Below are 19,008 nucleotides of genomic sequence, written 5' to 3' on the forward strand. Positions count from 1 at the left end.
TTTGTTCTCTACAAACTGGGACTACACAATACACCTAATATACATTCATTGCCTGTCTCCGCTTCACATTAAAATTGACTCCACGCCTCTTTGCGGCTGTGCATTGTTCCTTTCTGGTTACTCTGGTGTTCATCTGAGGGTCTTTGGGATGAAGTAAATACTCTTCCTCTCAGATGAACTTTTCACTTTGCCTCCTTGCCCATGCTCTCTTTTTCATCCTTTGGTCATCTTCTGGATTTTGATACCAGTTTTCCTGGTTTCAGGGGTCTGAGGACTCCCTTATCCTATGGTGCCTTTGTCCTTGCATCCTGTCTGTGCACTCCAGCTCTTGACCTCGTCTTGGAGCCTTGCTGTGCTTCTGTTCTTGTCAGCAGTGTAAATTACAGTAAACACACAATTTTGTGAGGCCCCTTTTTAGTCAAAGCATTTCTTGATGCTTGATTCTTAATTCTCAGTTTCTCTGTCTCAGGGCACGCCCCAATTTCAGCTAATTCCCACAGGCCTCCAGAATCCATGGATTCCCTGGTTTTTCACTGTGCCCGCCACATCGTCGCCCAGCGCCCTCTTCCTGCCCTTCCCCCCCATCTCTATCCTGTCATTTTCAAAGTGGCATTCCGGGATGGAAGAGCCCTGGTCCTGCAGGATTTGGTGGCCACTTGGCCTTTCCCGGAGCTCCACTTCAAGCGGCTCGTAGGGCACCTGGAGCAGTGGTCGGATGATCCCTTTGGCGACTGCATCCGGGCCGTCATCCAGGCTGTGGTGGCACACCGGCAAGCTGGAAGAGCCCGGCCACCATCCAGGTGGGTTTTAGGAATTCCACCATGGCCACAACCTCTGATATCTCCAGGTATTTTGATGGTTTCTTCAATTTTTTCCAGCAGGTGCCGGCTGCGTGTGCTGGACATGACGGGAATTCCGGATGATCCAGACGAGTCGTGGTTCTGTTCCAGCTCCAAGGCTTTGGCCACAGCTTGTGTGGAGCTGTCCAAGCACCAGCAGGAATTCCAGAGGCACAGACCCAAGCAGCAGAACGGATGCTCTGGAGCATCCACAGCCGTGGCAGCACTGCAGCCCCCCGGCATGGACGTGCTCATCGACCTTCATGTCGGCAAATATTCCTACGAGATCCTGTACGACGCACTCCAGACCAGAGCCGCTGGCCCTCTGCGCCTCACGTTCCGCGAATTCCATTTACAGGATATTTCACCATCCAAGATCGTGACTTTGTTGGAATCTCTAGATCCATCGTGTTTGTGGAGGGTGGGTCTGTTCTGCAACTTTTTTGGATTTCCTGAGCTCTTGGAGATCCTGCCACACCTCTCGCGCTTCCCAGAGCTGCGCAGCCTGAAGCTGCAGGACATCGGCATGTACGGGCAGCACCTGAGGCCAGAATCACCCAACGGAATCCGCGACGTGGGCAGGCAACTGGGAATGCTGTCCAGCCTCCGGGAGCTCAACCTGGCAGGCACCCGGGGAATCTCCGGGAATCTGAGCCAGATCCTCTGGTGAGTTCTCCATGGAGCGGGGCTTTCTCACACTCCAGGGGGATTCCCATAGTTTGGGCACAGGGATCATGGGGGTCTTTTCCAAGCTGAGGGATCCCGTGGTTCCAAGATTTCATTATCCCGATGTTCCCATGATTTCGTTATCCCAAAAGTTTGTGACGCCATTGTCCCAAAATTCCATGATGACAGAATTCTGTGATTCCAGGATTCTGAAACGCTGAACTTCAGACCTTAGTGATCCCACGATTCCAAGATTTTGTTATGTCAATATTCCCATAATCCCAGTAGTTCATGACTAAACGTTTCCATTATCCCATAAACTCATGATCCCATAATTCCATGTTTCCAGCATTACTGAAGTTTGGGTTAAATGGGTCTTGAGGATCTTTTCCAGCCTGAAGGATCCATTGATTCCAGGAATTCATTATCCCAATGTTCCCATGATCCTGTGATTCTGTTTTCGCAATAGCTCCTGAACCAATGATTCCATCATTCCGTAATTCCATGATCCCAAAATGCCCCAATTCCAGAATTCCAAAAGGCTGAACTTCAGGATCTTAGACATCTTCTCCAATCTTAGTGACTCCATGATTCCAGGATTTCATTATCCCAAGAGTCATGTGATTCCATGATCCAAATCCTTAATTCCGGAATACCCCAAATTTGGGCTCGATGGTCCCTGAGATCATTCCCAACCTTAGTGATCCCTGGTGTTCATGATCCCATTATGCCTATAGTCCAGGAGTCCATGATTCCATGATCCCATAATTCCTTGATTCAAGGATTCCCAATGGTTGGACTTGATGATCCTGAAGCCTCTTCCAGCTTCAATCACCTTGTGACCCGATAACTCCGTAATCCCAAAGTTCCATAATTCTGTGGTCTCAAGACCCCATAACACCACAATTCCACAAGTCCCTGGCTCCATGATCCCATAATTCCAGGATTCTCAAAGCTTGAACTTGGAAATGTTGCCCAGCCTCAGTGGTGCCATGATTCCATGACCCCATCAACTCAAAATCTCAGGGTTTTCAAGGGTTGAACTTGACGATCGTGGCACTCTTTCCCAACCTCACCCATCCCACAATCCCATGATTCCAGGGATGCAACCCCACCTCTCATTCCCCGGGTTTCTTCCAGGAATCCCGACATTTCCAATTCCCACCAATCCTCCCTTCAGCCTCACCTCTCCCTTCTCCCTCCCGCCAGTGACCTCCAGGATCGGTTGGAAAGCTTGGAATTGAGCTATTGCTCCCTCCATCCCGCCGACCTCACCTTCCTCTCCCAAAGCTTCCATGCTCCAGCCCTCAAAAGGTTGGATCTAAGTGGCCACAACATCTCCCAAGGCCTCCTGGAGCCACTTCGGCTGCTCCTGGAGGAATTCTCAGCCTCGCTGCTGCACCTGGATCTCACAGATTGCCACGTGGACGACTCCCACCTGAACGCGCTGCTCCCGACGCTCCTGCGCTGCTCCCACCTGCGCTTCCTGGGACTCTATGGCAATTCCCTGTCTACAGCTGCGCTCAAGAATCTGCTCCAGAAAACTTTGGAGCTGCTGGATCTCCACCTGGTCGTGTATCCCAGCCCCAAGGATTGCTACAGGCTGGAGCTGTGGGGCTCCGTTTCGGGTCTTATAGAGGATGAGGAGCTTTTGGCGGTGACCACTGCGGAGATTTCACAGCTGGTGGCGAATTCCGGGAGAACCGACCTCATCTGGACTCACAATCTCGACAGCCACGAAATCCCAGACTACTTCTCCTTGTGATTTAGGAAAACCTCGGAGGTGGGAAAAGCTCGGAGCCTCCATTGTTAGAAAGCGCTGCCGCCTCTTTCCCGAAATCCGCGTGTTTTCTGTCTTATCCTGGTGCCTCATTCCAGTGGATTTTTCCTTTCATTTTGGCGCTTTTCTACTGATGATTGAGAGAGACATGGGGACTACTGACTTGTGATCAGAATCCCAATTATACTGTGAGCTACATATGCACATATACCATTTTCAGGAAAGCCAGTCATTTTTTACTACGTTTATTGGGGTAAACTTCACACAGATAAACTTCACATTTCTTTAAATTTCTGTTTAATTAAATTGTCTTTCCTGTCGCCGATCCGATTGTCTTGTAATCTTCAAAGCTCTGTTTGCTCTCGCCAAGGCATCTTGGTTATCAAACTGCATTTGCTAATTGAATCTACAAGTGCTATCAATCTCAGTCACCACACTGCCTGGTTTTGTTAGTTTCCACCTCATCCTGATGTTTTTCTGCCCCATCCCGAAATTTTTGCCTGGTTTTGTAGCTTTTCTGCCACGTTTTGAGATTTCTTTCCTCACTATCCCGATGGTTTTCCTCTCATGCCGATATTTTCCCCCTCATCCCAGTATTTTGCTGCCTCATCCCAGTATTTTTTCCCCCATGTCATTATTTTTCAGCCATCCTGGTATTTTTCTGCCTCATTCCTGCTGGAGAGATTAAGGGAAAGCCGCAAAAGAATGAACTGGGGGAGGGAAGATTGGATTTGGGGTGTTGTTATCCTGCTCTGATCCTGCTGGAAAGAAACTCAACCTGTCCCAGATCCTGGGTCTGTTGTGCTCAGATGAGATTTGCTGAGGGATTTTCCCAATCCATATCCCGATTCATGAATCCTCCATGATTTTCTTAATTTCCACCTCATTTTGGAGTTTTCCCACCTAATCCTGGTAGTTGTCCACCTCATTCTGGGTTTTTTTCACTTTTTACCTCTTTTTTCCACCTCAGTTCGGCACATTTTTTACCTTTTCCCAATGTTTTTTCACCTTTTCCCAGTGTTTTTCCACCTCATCCCAGTGTTTGCCCTCCCCATCAAAGTGTTTTTCCACCTAATTTTTCTGTTTTCCGCCTTATTTTGGGATTTTCCCCTTATCCCATTATTTTCCCCCTCATTCTGGCGTTTTCATCCTCATTCCAGTTGTTTTCGACCTCATTTTTGGTTTTGATTTTTGCCTAATACCAGTATTTTCCTCATCATCCCAACCATTCCTAACAGAAACCCCAAAACCAAGTGGGCAATAGAAACACAGCAAACAGCACACAGCAAACCTCACTGGTGTGCAAACCTGCAGCCCTGCCTGCTCGCCCTGCCTGCGCCAACTGCTGCGCAAAAACTGCCAAGCCACAGTTTGCCTGCTCCGGGTCGCCCCGGGACACCCCAAAAAGCCCCAGGACCCCCTAAAACAAACCTGCCCCATCCCAGGGAGTCCCAAACATATGCAAGGACTCACTCACACTCCAAAACCACCCCAAAGATCCCCCAGTAGCCAGAAACCATTCTTAAGGATATCCCAAAAACAACCAGTACCCCCCTATCAATGCCCCTCATTACAGAGATCCCCACATCAGCCATACCAACGACCCCTGATTCCCCACAACCACCTGAAGGAATGCCTCAACCACCCCAAGGACACCACAAAAAGCCCAAGGGCCCTAAAAATAACCTCACCCATTCCAGGACCCCCTAAACCACCCTAAAGACTCCCGCCTGCATGACAAAACCACACCAAAGTCACCCCCAGCACCCAAAAAAACACTATCAAGGAAACTCCAAAAGCCTCAGGACTCCCCTAAACCAATATTTCCAGGGATCCCCTAAAAACTCCAAAGAGTCTCTTAAACCCGCTAAAACACCCAAGGCATCCCCAATTATCCCCCCTCCATCCATTCCAGGGACACCCCAAAATCCTCAGGATCCCCCTAAATCAAACCTGTCGCATTCCAGGGACTCTAAAAACCAACCAGAAGTCCCTAAAACCAGCTCAAAAAACCAACCCAAAAATCTTAACAGCCCCACTGAACCAAATCCCCCCATCTGAGGACGCCCCTAAACCACCACAAAGACCCTCCCAACGCCAAAACCAACTAGAAGGACACTCCAAAACCTCAAGAAGCCCCATAATCAATCTTTACCATTCCAGGGACTCCCTGAACCACTTGAATGACACCCCAAAGAAACCCAGGACCCCCCTAAACCACCCAGAAGACCCACTCAGTATGCCAAAACCAGCCCAGGGTCTCCCCAAAAGCCTCAGGACCCCCCTAAACAAAACTCCCCCATTCCAGGGTCCCCCTAAACCACCCCAAAGAAAACCCCCGGACCCCAAACCACCTCAAGGACCCCCTCAACCACACCAATGACACCCCAAAAAGCCCCAGGATCCCCCTAAATCAAATCTGCCCAGTTCCAGGGACTTCCTACACCAACACAAAGACCCCCCTCGGTACCACAAAACCACATCAAGGACACCCTCAACCACCCCAAGAACACTCCCAAAACCCCAGGACCTGCCTAAACGAATCCCACACACTCCATGGATTACCAAGCAACCCCAAAGACTCTCTCAGAACCCCTGAAATACCTCAGGGAGCCCTCAATATTCCCCCCACCCACTCTAGGGACACATCAAAAACACCCAGGAGCACCCCAAACCTAACATGTGCCGTTCCAGGGGCTCCCTAAACCAACCCAAAGATGCCAAAACCAGCCCAGTGAAACCTCAAAACACCCAGGACCCCAAAAACAACTTCCTCCATTACAGGTCCCCGTTAAAACACCCAAAAGACACCCCCAGAACGCTAAAAACCACTCTCACAGACATCACAAAAGCCTCCAGACCCCCCTATACCAAACTCCCTCATTCCAAGGAGCCCCAAAACCATTCCAAAGACACCCAAACAAGCCCCAGGACCCCCTAAAACAAACCTGCCCCATTCGAGGAACTCCCTAAACAACCAAAGAACCTCCTCAGACCCAAAAGCGACCACAAGGACACGCCAAAAATTCCCAGGACTTCCCTAAACCAAATTCCCTCATTCCAGGAGCCCCCAAAACCACCCGAAACAGCCCCAAAGCACCCCAAACGTAGCCAAGACACACCCAATACCCCAAAAACCACTCAAAGAACATCCCAAAATACTCATGACGCCCCTAAACCAAACTCGCTCATTCCAGGGCACTCTAAATCACCCCAAAGACCCCCTGAACCCCAAAACAACCCCAGGGATCGCCAAACCAGCGCTCCCACAATTCCAGGGATTCCCCTCAGGGATTTCCCCCCTCACAAATTCTTGCCGAGGCCGCTCTGCAGCCCCTGGCTGGGTTTTCGGCGCCGTTCCCGCAGGAATTCCGCTTCCCAGCGCTTCAGCAGCATCTTCAGCTCCTGCTCCCGCTCCGTGGCCGCGGGAACCGGGATCGGGATCGGGATTGAGAGAGACTCGGGGGGGGGACGCCAGAGTCGCCTCAGAGCGAATCTCCCGCTACCGCAAAGCGACCGCCAATACAAAAGCGGAATCTGCTGATTGACAGCGAAAAGATCCAATGGAAAGGCGGAATGACAAAGCGCCTGCTACGTCACTTTTGAGCCAATGAGAATGAAATAAAACAATGACAGACAGCTGTAAGATCGAATTAATTCTCCTCCAGAGTGGGTCTCGGGCACTGAGTGGTTGCGACAAAGCGCAGACACGGAAGTGAAGCTTCCGTACAGGCTGAGGGCGAGTTGGGGCTGCGGGCGGTGAGTGCGGGGCGCCGTGTTGGGGGGGGCGGCGGGGCCGGTTTTGGGGATCCCTGAGGGAACTTTGGGATAATTTTGGGATGCCAGTGGGAATTTTGAGATTCCCGGAGGGGTTTGGCATCGGTAATGCGTTTTGGGTTGCCCCTTGTGGGGTGGGGGTACTCCGGGGCCCTCTTTTTTAGGGAGCTGCGCTAGGGGTACCCTAACAACATCCCACCCACCTTCTCCCACAGCTTCCCTTTTCTTCGGGATATCCTTGGATTCGGAGTTTCCCTGGAATTCTTCCCTTTTGCTTCCTCATCCTAGGAGTGAAGCGCAGAAAAACACTCTATAACCCACAGAATAAGTTATAAGAGTAGGTATGTATTTATTCAGTGCTGAGGTGCATGGGCGATAGCTCCTCCAAAACCACGCACACCTTTGGTGACCTGCGCCTCTCCTTTTGTTCTCTACAAACTGGGACTACACAATACACCTAATACACATTGCCTGTCTCTGCTTCATAATAAATTTAGCTCCACACCTCTTTGCGGCTGTGCATTGTTCCTCTCTGATCGCTCTGGTGTTCATCTGAGGGTCTTTGGGATGAAGAAAATAGTCTTCCTTTCAGATGAACTTTTCATCTTTCCTCCTTGCCCATGCTCTCTTTTTCATCCTTTGTTCATCTTCTTGACATTAATACCAGTTTTCCTGGTTTCAGGGGTCTGAGGACCCCCTTCTCCTGTGGTGCATTTGTCCTTGCATCCTGTCTGTGCGCTTCACTTCTTGACCTCACCTTGTAGCCTTGCTGTGCTTCTGCTCTTGTCAGCACTGTAAATTACAGTAAGCACACAGTTTTGTGAGGCCCCTTTTAGTCAAAGCATTTCTTGATGCTTGATTCTTAATTCTCAATTTCTCAGGGCATGCCTGATTTCCACAGCCCCCCAGAATCCATGGATTCTCTTGTTTCCCTCTGCACCCGACGCGTTGTCGCCCAAGGCCCTTTTCCCGCCCTGCCCAACGATCTCTATCCCGTCCTTTTCCAAGCGGCATTCCTGGATGGAAGACCCCTGGTCCTGCGGGATTTTGTGGCTTCTTGGCCTTTCCCAGAGCTCAACTTCCAGCGGCTTGTGGGGCACCTGGAGCTCTTTCAGGAGCACGACTGGCAGCTCTGCGATGCCATCATCCAGGCCGTGGTGTCGCAGCTCTGCCGGGAGCTAGAAGAGCCTGGTCACAATTTCAGGTGGGTTTTTGGGAATTCTGGAATGGCCATAACCTCCATTCCTCCAATTACTCCATCCATCCCCGCGGGTTTTCCTGATGTTTTGTTATTGCTGGGTTAAAACTGGCTGGATGGCCAGGCCCAGAGAGTGGTGGTGAACGGTGCTGCATCCAGCTGGGGATCAGTCAGCAGTGGTGTCTTCAGGGGACTGTGCTGAGCCCAGTTCTGTTCTATATTTTTACTGATTGCATGGATGAGGGTATTGAGACTTTAATTAGTAAATCTGGAGACAACACTAAGCTGGAAGTTAGAAGGGCTGTGCAAAGAGACCTGGAACGGTTGGATGGATAGGTAGAGTCCAATGGGATGAAATTTATTAAGTCCAAGTGCGAGTTCTTCATTTTTGCCACAATAACCCCCTTCAGTTTGCAGGGTACTGATAGACAGCAGCAGAACATGAACCAGCGGTGTGTCCTGGTGGCCAAGAAGGCCAATGGCCCCTGGCCTGGATCAAATTGGTGTGGCCAGCAGGAGCAGGGAGGTCATTCTTGCCCTGGACTCAGCACTGGTGAGGCCACACCTTGAGTGCTGTGGCCAGTTCTGGTCCCTCAGTTTAGGAAGGACGTTGAGACGCTCGAGCGCGTCCAGAGGAGGCAACGAGGCTGGTGAGGGGCTTGAACACAAACCCTGTGAGGAACGCTGAGGGAGCTGGGGTTGTTGAGCCTGGAGAAAAGGAGACTCAGGGGTGACCTTATCACTCTTTAGAGCTCCCTGAAAGGTGGCTGTGGTCAGGTGGGGTTGGTCTCTTTCTCTAGGCTTCAACTGACAGAAAAGGACGACACAGTCTCAAGCTGCGTCAAGGAAAAATTAGGAAAAAGTTTTTCACGAAAGAGTGATCAAGTACTGGAATGGTCACCCAAGGAGGTAGTGAAGTCACCATTCCTGGATGTATGTCAAAAAAGACTGGATGTGGCACTCAGTGCCATGGTCTAGTTCGAGTGTTCGACTTGAGTTGGACTCGATGGTCTTGAATGTCTCTTCCAACCCAGTGATTCTTTGAATTCTGTGAATTATTCCCAATTTTCCAGCCTGCGCGTTCTGGACATGACTGGACTCTTGGATTCTGTCACTGGCCGCACTACCACCTGGATGAACGTCTGGTCCAGCACCGAGAGTTTTGCCAGGGCTTGTGTGGAGGCGTCCACGAACCAGCAGGAATTCCAGAGGCGTGGACCTGAGCAGCACAAAGGCTGCTCCGGAGCTGGCCCGCCTGTGGTGTCTCCGCAGCCCCCGGGTGTGGATATCCACACAGACCTGTTTGTCAATGAAATGACTTACGATATCTTGTGCGACGCACTCCAGACCCGAGCCGCCAGTCCACTGCGCCTCAAATGCCGCGAATTCACAGCGATGACCATCGGGGTAGGCGAGATTGTGACTTTGTTGGAATCTCTGGATCCATCCTTTCTACGGAGGGTTGTACTGTTCTACAATAGTTTGGAATTGACTGGGCTCTCGTGGTCTTGTCGCACCTCTTACGATTCCCGGACCTGTGCAGCCTCAAGGTCCAGTGCAACGACGTGGACGTTGAGCACCTGGCGCCAGAATCAGAATGACAATCCACGACGTGGCCAGGAAGCTGGGAATGCTGCCCAGCCTCCGGGAGCTCAGCCTGGAATACAACCAGCTCTCTGGGAATCTGTGCCAGATCCTCTGGTGAGTTCCCCATGAGCAGAGACTTCCCATGCCCTGGGGGGATTCCCAAGTGTTGGGCTTAAGGATCTTGGAGGTCTCTTCCAACCTTAGTGATCCCATGATTCCAGGATTTCATTGTGACAATATCCCCATGGTTTCATTATCCCAGTAGTTCATGACTCAACATTTCCATTATCCCATAAATTCATGATCCCAAAATTCCATAATTCCAGGATTCCCAATGTTGGGGCTTGATGAGTCTTGAGGGTTTTTTCCAGTCTGAAGTATCCATTGATTCAAGATTTCATTATCCCAATGTTCCCATGATCCCATGATTCCGTTATCCCAATAATTCCTGACTCAATGATTCTGTTATTCCATAATTCCATGATCCCAGAATTCTGTAATTCTGGGATTATCAAAGGATGAACATCAGGATCTTGCAAATCTTCTCTAATCTTAGTAAACCCATGATTCCAGAATTTCATTTTCCCAATATTCCCATAATTCCATTATCCCACTCCTTGATTCCAGAATTCCTAAAGTTTGGGCTCAGGGGTCCCTGAGATCTTTTCCAACCTTAGTGATTCCTGGTTCCCATGATCCCATTATCGCAATAGTCCAGGATTCCATGATTCCATGATCCCATAATTCCTTTATTCCAGGATTCCCAAAAGTTGATTGTGAACCCTTTTCCAGCTTTAATGGCTCTGTGACCCCATATGTCCATGATCCCATAATTCCATGACTCCCTTATCCCAATATCCCATGATCCCATAATTTCATCACTCTGTGATCCCCAGACTCCACAATTCCCTGGCTCCATGATCCCATAATCCAAGGATTCTAAAAGCTTGAACTTGGAGATTTTGCTCAACCTCAGTGATGCCATTATTCCATGATCCCATAATTCCAAAATCTCAGGATTTGTCAGGGTCAAATTTGATGAGTCTTGGAGATTGTTCCCAACTTCGGGCATTCTGGCATTCCATGGCTCCATGATCCCATCATTCCACAATTCTACAACCTTGAACCTCATGGTCTCGGAGATTTTGCCAAACATTAGTGATTCCATTATTCTGTAATTCCAAGACACCATAAGTCCAAAATCCAAGGATTTTCAGGGATCAAACTTGTTCTTGGAACTCCTTCCCAACGCTCCCATCCCACAGTCCCACGATTCCACAGATGCAATCCCAGTTCTCATTCCCCGCATTTTCCCTAGGAATCCTGATATTTCCAGCTCCCACCAATCCTCCCTTGGGCCTCACCTCTACCTTTTCCCTCTCACCAGCAACCTCCAGGCTCCGTTGGAAAGCTTGGAATTGGCCTTCTGCTCCCTCCTTCCCACCGACCTCGCCTTTCTCTCCCAAAGCATCCACCCTCCGGCCCTCAAAAGGTTGGATCTGAGCGGCCACAACATCTCCCAAGGCCTCCTGGAGCCGCTCCGGCTGCTCCTGATGGAAACCTCGGCCTCCCTGCTGCACCTGGACCTCATGGATTGCCACATGACCGACTCTCACCTGGCCGTGCTGCTCCCGACGCTCCTGCGCTGCTCCCGCCTGCGCGTCCTAAGGCTCCACGGCAATTCCCTGTCCACAGCTGCACTCAGGGATCTGCTCCAGAAAACCTTGGAACTGCCAGATCTCCACCTGGTCGTGTATCCTTACCCTATGGATTGCTACATGCCGCGGCCGCCGAACTCCGTGGGGGATTTTGTAAAGGATAAGGAGCTTTTTGCGGCAGCCAAGGCAGAGTTTTCCCAAATCTTGGTGAATTCCAGGAGAACCGACCTCATTTGGACTGACAATCTTGATGGCGATGAAGCCCCAGACTTCTCCTTGTGATTTGGGAAAAGTTTGGAGGTGGGAAAAGTTCAGAGCCTCCATTGAAGAAAAGTGCCGTCTCCTTCCTGAAACCTGGGCATTTTCTGCCTCATTCCAATGTTTTTTTTCCCTTTCTTTTGGGTGCTTTTCTGCCTGCTTTTGCTAATTTACCACCTCATCCTGATGCTTTTCAGCCCCATCCCGATATTTTTCCGTGGTTTTGTAGTTTTTCTGACACGTTTTGCCGTTTTTCTTCCCGCTCCTGATATTTTTCTCCTTCTTCTGATATTTTCCCCCTCATCCCAGTATTTTTCTGCCTCATCTCAGTTTTTTTCCCCATTTAATTATTTTTCCAGCTTGTCCAAGTGCTTTTTCTAGCCCACTGTGGTATTTTTCTGCCTCATCCCAGTATTTTTCTATCTCATTTCATGATTTTTCCAGCTCATCCCAGTGTTTTTTCCATCAGGATTGGATTTGCACAGCCAAATACCAGGAGGCTCTGGAGATGGATTCCATGGGAAGCTGCCAGAAGCTTCTCCCGTGTCAGGCCAATCCCGTCAGCAACAGCGACAGCACCTCTGGAATAAGAATTGTGTCAGAAGGAGCTAATCATAGCAATAACAGCACAGCTGGAGTTCTGGAGCAGCAGTCTGGGAAAGGAGCAACTCCAGAGATGATTCCAAGGTGCTGGAGTGGAAATTCCCAAAATTCCATGCTGCATCCAAAGGGAAGCTCATCCTGGAGCTGCATCTTGGGAGTGACCTCCGGATCCATGGAAAAAGGAACAGATTCCTGACAGGAATCCTATGGAGGAAAAAATCTTTGGAACATGGTATTCCCAACTTATTGACGTCTTGGAAAAGCCCATGCGAATTTGTCTTCCATGGTGACACACTGGAGAAATCCATGGAAAACAGACAACAGAACTGCAATTAGAGCTAAGTGGAAAGCATAAGGCACGTCAGCAGAAAAGTTCTATGAGATGTAGAAAGCAAGGACAAATAGAACAATGGTCTTTGTATTAACTCTTGGCTAGAATAACTCTCTAAGCTGCAGAAAAGATATCTAGCAAGATATTAGGAAGGTCTAAGCTTAATAATGGAGCTCAGTGCATTGTATTTTAAGGCTTACAAGCAGGTATTGTATTTGAAATAAGCAAGCATTGATTTAACCAAAGGTACATGTACTTACAGTGGTTGGATAGAACTACTGTCAATGTCCTTTTGCTTTTGTGATTGGTCAAAAAACTTTCAAAGTGTATTGTAATGTCTCATTCGGCAGCTGCTGATGAGCACATGAGCTGCTGTGAGCTGCTGTCCCATCCAAGTAATGAGTCTGATGCTTGGAAGGAAAAAAATAATAATAAAGCAGCTCGAGACGTGTTCCACAGCACTCCCGTCCCATTTACGATTCTGTGCATAAACCCGTGGCCAGCATTATTTTCCTACCTCTTTTTTGTGTGTTTTGCCTCATCCCGGTGTTTTTTTCACCTTTTCCCAGTGATTTTCCACCTTTTCCCAGTGTTTTCTCCTTCAACCTGGTGGTTTTAAGCCTCATTTTTCTGTTTTCCCCTCATCCCAGTGTTTTCCTACCACATCTCACTGTTTTTGCCTCATTTTGATATTTTCCCAGCTCATTTTGGGATTTTTTTCTTCATCCCATTCTCTTTCCCCTCATTCCGGTGTTTTTTCCCCCTCATATTGGTTGTTTTGCACCCCATTTTTTTTGTTTGCCTTATCCCAGTATATTCCCCATCATACAGGTGTTTTTCCAACTCATTTTTGGTACTGTGAGCCTTATTCTGTTAGTTTCCATCTCATTTTGGTGATTTTGTCCTCAATATTTTCCCCTCATTCTGGTGTTTTCCTTCTCATTTTGGTTTTTTCCACCTCATTTTGGGTTTTCTTTTGCCTTATCCCAATATTTTCCCTCTCATCATGGTGTTTTCCCACCTCATTTTGGTATTTTGGGCCTTATTCCATTGTTTTTCCACCTCATTTTGGTATTTTCCCCTTCATGTCAGTGTTTTTCTACTTCATTTTGGTGTTTGGGGCCTTATTCCATGAGATTCTTATAGAATTGTGATATATTTCCCTTATCCCTCTGGTTTTCCCTACATCCTGGTGATCTTCCACCTCATTTTCTTATTTTTTGCCTCATCCCAGTGCTTTTACACTATGTCCTAGTGGTTTTCTGCCTCATTTTGGTGTTTTATAACCTTATCCCAGTGCTTTTCCACCAAATTTTGGTCTTTCAGGCCGAATTCTAATGGTTTTTGCCTCAGTTTTGGTGGTTTTTCACCCCATATCTTTTTTTAATCCTCATTTTGTTATTCCAGCTGACTTTGGTATTGCTCCCATAATTTTCGTGTTTTCACCTAATTTTGGTATTTTCCCCCTCATGTTGGTGTTTCCCCCTCATTTTGTTGTTTTCCCCCCTTCATTTAACTTTTTTCCCCTCATCCTGGTACTTTTTCTCCTCATTCTGTTGTTTTTCCAGCCCATCCCAGGTATTTTTCTACCTCATCCCGGTGATTTTTCCCTCATCTTGCGAGATGTTACATAGTGATTCGTGTCGTTATGAAAATACACCATGGAATCAATATAAACAAGAATACTGAATCCAAAGTAAAGCATGAATATGAGACACAGGAAAATCTAACAATTTAATTATATTTGTTTAAATCACTTTGCTGTAAGCTGCTGGCTTTTGTCTTTACGTATTTTTATGTTATTTTGTCACTATAATTATGAATTGTATCCATTTTTTATGTATAAGGAAAACACATGCTTATGTGAACATGAACAGACTTTTCACTGATGTTACCTCCTCGCTAGGAGTGTAATCTAACAACGTGTTGGAGCCTTGTCCAGACCTGGTGGAGACTTGTAGCTACTCTACTTGAATGGTAGCCAACGTTTTTGGGGTTGTTCAGGCTTGTACCCCAGCACTGTAAACACGACACAGCCCCACCAGAAACTGCTTTTAAAAGGGGCAGTGACCAGGGATAGGACGGATGTGTTGGCAGAGTGCAGACTTCCTGTGTCCCCAGTGCTGCTTGCCCGTTCCTTATCAATGAATTAATAAATTGCCTTATTGATTGACCTACCCGATTGTGGTGAGTAAATTTATAACAAATTTGGTGGCACGATGAATTTCTGTATCTCGTAGAACAACTGATTCCAGGGGAGCGCCCCACCTTTGGTGGCCTCGGGTGACTGTTGGCCTCCGCTGGGATAGGAAATTCATAAAACAGGGCACAGGCAAGGAATTCGAGCTCCCAAAGGAAAATTAATAAATTAGTAAATTACCCGTATTTTCTTGTGCACAAAGATCCAGGTGAGGACACTGGACTGTAAGTATCGCTTGGTTGGCTGGTGTATGACTAGCCTATGTTTGAGATATAACATTGTTACGAGGTGGGTGCAGAGTTCTTGTAGCCTCAGTTCCGACTTCTTGCGAGAGAAGTGGCAGGCAAAGGAATGAAGCCAAATTAAGAGGGGACTTTTAAATAAAATCGGGGGCTGGCAGTGTTTGTCGAGGGGGCTTAAAATAAAGGAGGGGCCAGAGACGTTTGTCGAAGGGATTTTATTTAAAAGGTCAGAGGTCAGAGGCACTGAAGGCACCAGTCAGGAATGGGTCAGGTTTCTAAGAAAGTTCGAGACCCAGGTACCAAAGGTTCAGGTAAGAACCAGGGTTCATGTAAGAATTGGGGTACAAAGGATAAAGGGAGCACATCATGAGATATTCGTCAGGACAGTCCCCTATGGATCATGTTAAAACATTGGGACTATTGGCAAGAGAGAAGAGAAAAAAGTAAGGAAAGAATGATTCAGTACTGTGTGGTTATATGGACCAGAGAAATGGTAAGACCTGACAATTTGTTTTGGTCCATGTAGGGGTCTTTTGAGGGTTGGATAAGTCAGGCACTGAACAAACACATAAAACAGAAAAAACCTTTTAATAGAGAAGAAAGTGAGTATGCAATGTATTGGCAGGGGAACGGGCCATCACTATTACGTTGTAAAAACTAAAGGGTGCTATATTGCAGTAAGTTGTTGTATTTTGCACTAATGGTTTGTTCAGTACTCTCCCGACTCTGTGGAGTTGGTTCAGCCCTCCATTCACCCTCCCCTTCGGCTGTGTCCCATTGGTTATGGTTCAGTTCCTCTCCTCCCCTCCCACTGAGTTTAAAATTCCCCGCCATGCTCTGTCCTCTCTGTCTTTTCCCCTGGAATCTGTGGACTGTGTCCCAGGAAAAGGAGCCTCCTTTGTATTTTACCCTTGTCCTTGTTGGCTTGTCATTCTCCCGTGGTCTGGAGCTAGCCCAAAAGGACTGGGGAGAAGAAAGAACCAATAGCTGACATCAGACATGAGGACCTCTGCGACCTCGGAGACCCCACAGAGCAGCTGGAAATCCATGTGTGGATTATAGGAGCTTTTGGACTATCAGTTACTTTGGTGGCAGTGAGCTGCTTTTTGTGCTGGAAGCGCCTCCAAGGATTGGACCAGCAGCCTGTCACAGCCCAAGACTGGTCTGTCCAGACAAAGTGTCATCACACAGCACTTACAGGATGGCCAGGGCATCAGACCCAGCCAGCACAGGTTTAGGAGGGGGAGGTCATGTTTGACCAACTTGATCTCCTTTGATGACCAGGTGAGCACCTGGTGGATGTGGGAAAGGCTGTGGATGTTGTGTACCTGGACTTCAACAAGGCCTTTGACACTGCCTGCCACAGCATTCCCTGGAAAAGCTGCAGCCCATGGCTTGGACAGGAGCACTCTTTGCAGGGTTAAGAACAGGCTGGATGTCCAGGCCCAGAGAGTGCTGGTGAATGGTGCTGCATCCAGCTGGGGATCAGTCACCAGTGGTGTCCCTCAGGGGTCTGTGCTGGGACCAGTCCTGTTCAATATTTTTATTGATTGCATGGATGAGGGTAGTGAGTCTCTCATTAGTAAATTTGCAGACAACATTAGGCTAGGAGTGTGTGTCCATCTGCTGGAAGGTAGGAGGGCTCCGCAGAGAGACCTGGAACGGTTGGATGGATGGGCAGAGTCCAGTGGGATGAAGTTTAATAAGTCAAGTGCTGAGTCCTGCACTTTGGCCACAGTAAACCCCTGCAATTTTACAGCCTGGGGACAGTGTGGCTGGACAGGCAGAAAGGGACCTGGCAGAAAGGGACCTGGGGGCACTGATGGACAGCAGCTGGACATGAGCCAACAGAGTGCCCTGGTGGCCAAGAAGGCCAATGGCCCCTGGCCTGGATCAGGAATGGTGTGGCCAGCAGGAGCAGGGAGGTCATTCTTGCCCTGGACTCAGCACTGGTGAGGCCACACCTTGAGTGCTGTGTCCAGTTCTGGCCCCTCAGTTTAGGAAGGACGTTGAGAGGCTCGAGCGCGTCCAGAGGAGGCAACGAGGCTGGTGAGGGGCTTGGAACACAAACCCTGTGAGGAACGGCTGAGGGAGCTGGGGTTGTTGAGCCTGGAGAAAAGGAGACTCAGGGGTGACCTTCTCACTCTCTACAGCTCCCTGAAAGGTGGCTGTGGTCAGGTGGGTTGGTCTTTCTTCAGGCAGGAACTGAGAGATCCATAGGACTCTGTCTCAAGCTGCGTCAAGGGAAAATTAGGTAGGCTAGTAGGAAAAAGTTTTTTATGGAAAGAGTGATCAAGTAGAGGAATTGTCTGGCCAAGGAGTTGGTGGAGTCACCATCCCTGGATGTGTTTAGAGAAGACTGGATGTGGCACTCGGTGCCGTGGTTTAGCTGAGGTGTTAGGGCAGGGGTTGGAGTCGATAATCGTGAAGGTCTCTTCCAATCCAGTGATTCTGTGAATTGTGTGAAAACTCCCCCAAATCCCAAAAAAACCCAACTCCCAAAACCCTGAAATTTCCAAAAAACCTCTAATCTTCCAAAAAACCAAATGCCCCCATAACTCCAAATCCCATATTCCATTCTGAAAAACCCCCAAACTATAAAAAAAATCAGATTCTCAAAAACCCACAAATGCCAAAAAAATCGTCAAATTCCCCAATAACACCATCTCCAAAAACCCCCAAATACCTCTAAAAGCCCCAAATCCCAAACACCCCAAATTACAGGAAAACCTGAAATTGCAGAAAAACCCCAAATCTTCCATACCCTATAGATCCCCAATTCCAGTCCATTTTTCCCTTCGAGGCTGACATCGAGGAAGCTCCGCAGGAAACCCGCATTGAGTTTGGGCAGAAATGTGGGAATTTTCAACATCCAAAAAAAAAAAAAAAACCAAAACCACCAAAACTAACGATACCCACTGACTTGCCCATGATGATCCACGAAATAAAAATATTTGTGGGTTCCAGACCCGGTCACTCTGTCCCTGCAGGTACTGGGCCCCGGGCGCGCGCAGAGCCGCAGCAGCGCCCCCACCCTCATCGCGACAGCCACCGGCGACCCCCGACACGGCTGGGCCACCTCCCTGTCGTGACAGTGACAGCGACAGCAGCGCCACCGGCACCACCCGGATGTGGGCACCTGGGGGACCGGAATGTGTGCGCACCTCGGGTGGTGCGGAGGTGAAAAGGTTCTGGGGGGAAGCAGAAGTGGAATGAGAGGGGCCAGGAGAAGGTCCTGGAGCTATATAAGCACCTATCGCTCTCCAGACCCTATAGAACCTCCCAGACCACCGTACAGACCACCCAGAGCTTCCCTATAGGGACTTGGACCCCTAAAGAACCTCAGCGACCCCATAAAAATCCCCTATAGGCGGCTCCTGGCACTGTGATCCCCTATAGATGACCCCCACCAGCTCTGTTTCCTGCCATTTTCCTCTCCCAGCCCTCAGGGCCTCACAGGCACCCGGAGAAGCAGTGGGATGAGGGAAAAAGTTGGAAAATGAGGCAGGAAAATATCGGGATGAGATAGAAAAACACCTGCGAGGGGGTGGAAAAATAGCGGGATGAGAAAAAATGTACCAAAATGAGGGGAAGAAATGTAAACTGAACGGGGGAAAACAATAAAATGAGGCAGGAATATATCGGGATTAGAGGGAAACAGCAAAATTAGGTGAAAACACCAAATGAGGGGAAAAATACCAAAGTGAGCTGGAAAACACCAAAATGAGGATGAAAAGAGAGAAATGAGGTGGAAAATCACCAAAAATGAGGCAAAACCCTAACAGAGTAATGTGTGAAATAATGAGGTAGAAAACCACTGGGATGAGAGGAAAACCACAGAAATGAGGTAAAACCCCATTAAAATGAGG

General features: G+C 48.5%; 2 protein-coding genes across 3 annotated transcripts; both read left to right on the forward strand.

Annotated features, from left to right (window-relative positions):
• Positions 1 to 3,608, forward strand: LOC130266423 (leucine-rich repeat-containing protein 14-like). Of its 2 annotated transcripts, none has more exons than XM_056515697.1 (3): positions 1 to 800; positions 879 to 1,505; positions 2,715 to 3,608. In XM_056515697.1, exons 1-3 carry the CDS (start codon positions 514 to 516, stop codon positions 3,268 to 3,270), a joined length of 1,470 nt encoding a protein of 489 aa, XP_056371672.1. In that variant the 5' UTR covers positions 1 to 513; the 3' UTR covers positions 3,271 to 3,608. The 2 variants fall into 2 exon arrangements, with proteins under 2 accessions (XP_056371672.1, XP_056371673.1); XM_056515698.1 differs by having other exon boundaries at positions 882 to 1,505.
• Positions 3,609 to 6,848: 3,240 nt separating this feature from the next.
• Positions 6,849 to 14,873, forward strand: LOC130266424 (leucine-rich repeat-containing protein 14-like). The gene is given in 7 exon segments (XM_056515700.1): positions 6,849 to 6,880; positions 6,993 to 7,044; positions 7,944 to 8,266; positions 9,334 to 9,758; positions 9,761 to 9,853; positions 9,856 to 9,961; positions 11,235 to 14,873. Coding segments are annotated over 7 exon segments (1,584 nt in total). The 3' UTR covers positions 11,788 to 14,873.
• The last annotated feature ends 4,135 nt before the right edge of the window (positions 14,874 to 19,008 follow it).

The sequence above is a fragment of the Oenanthe melanoleuca genome, unplaced genomic scaffold (assembly GCF_029582105.1).
Source record: "Oenanthe melanoleuca isolate GR-GAL-2019-014 unplaced genomic scaffold, OMel1.0 S041, whole genome shotgun sequence".
NCBI lineage: Eukaryota > Metazoa > Chordata > Aves > Passeriformes > Muscicapidae > Oenanthe > Oenanthe melanoleuca.

What these genes read in the sequence shown, in the direction of transcription:
- LOC130266423 (XM_056515697.1), top strand. Translation starts at nt 514, where the DNA reads ATGGATTCCCTGGTTTTTCACTGTGCCCGCCACATCGTCGCCCAGCGC. An exon ending in AGAGCCCGGCCACCATCCAG is followed by an intron (nt 801 to 878) that starts GTGGGTTTTAGG and finishes AATTTTTTCCAG; the next exon opens with CAGGTGCCGGCTGCGTGTGC. An exon ending in AATCTGAGCCAGATCCTCTG is followed by an intron (nt 1,506 to 2,714) that starts GTGAGTTCTCCA and finishes CCCTCCCGCCAG; the next exon opens with TGACCTCCAGGATCGGTTGG.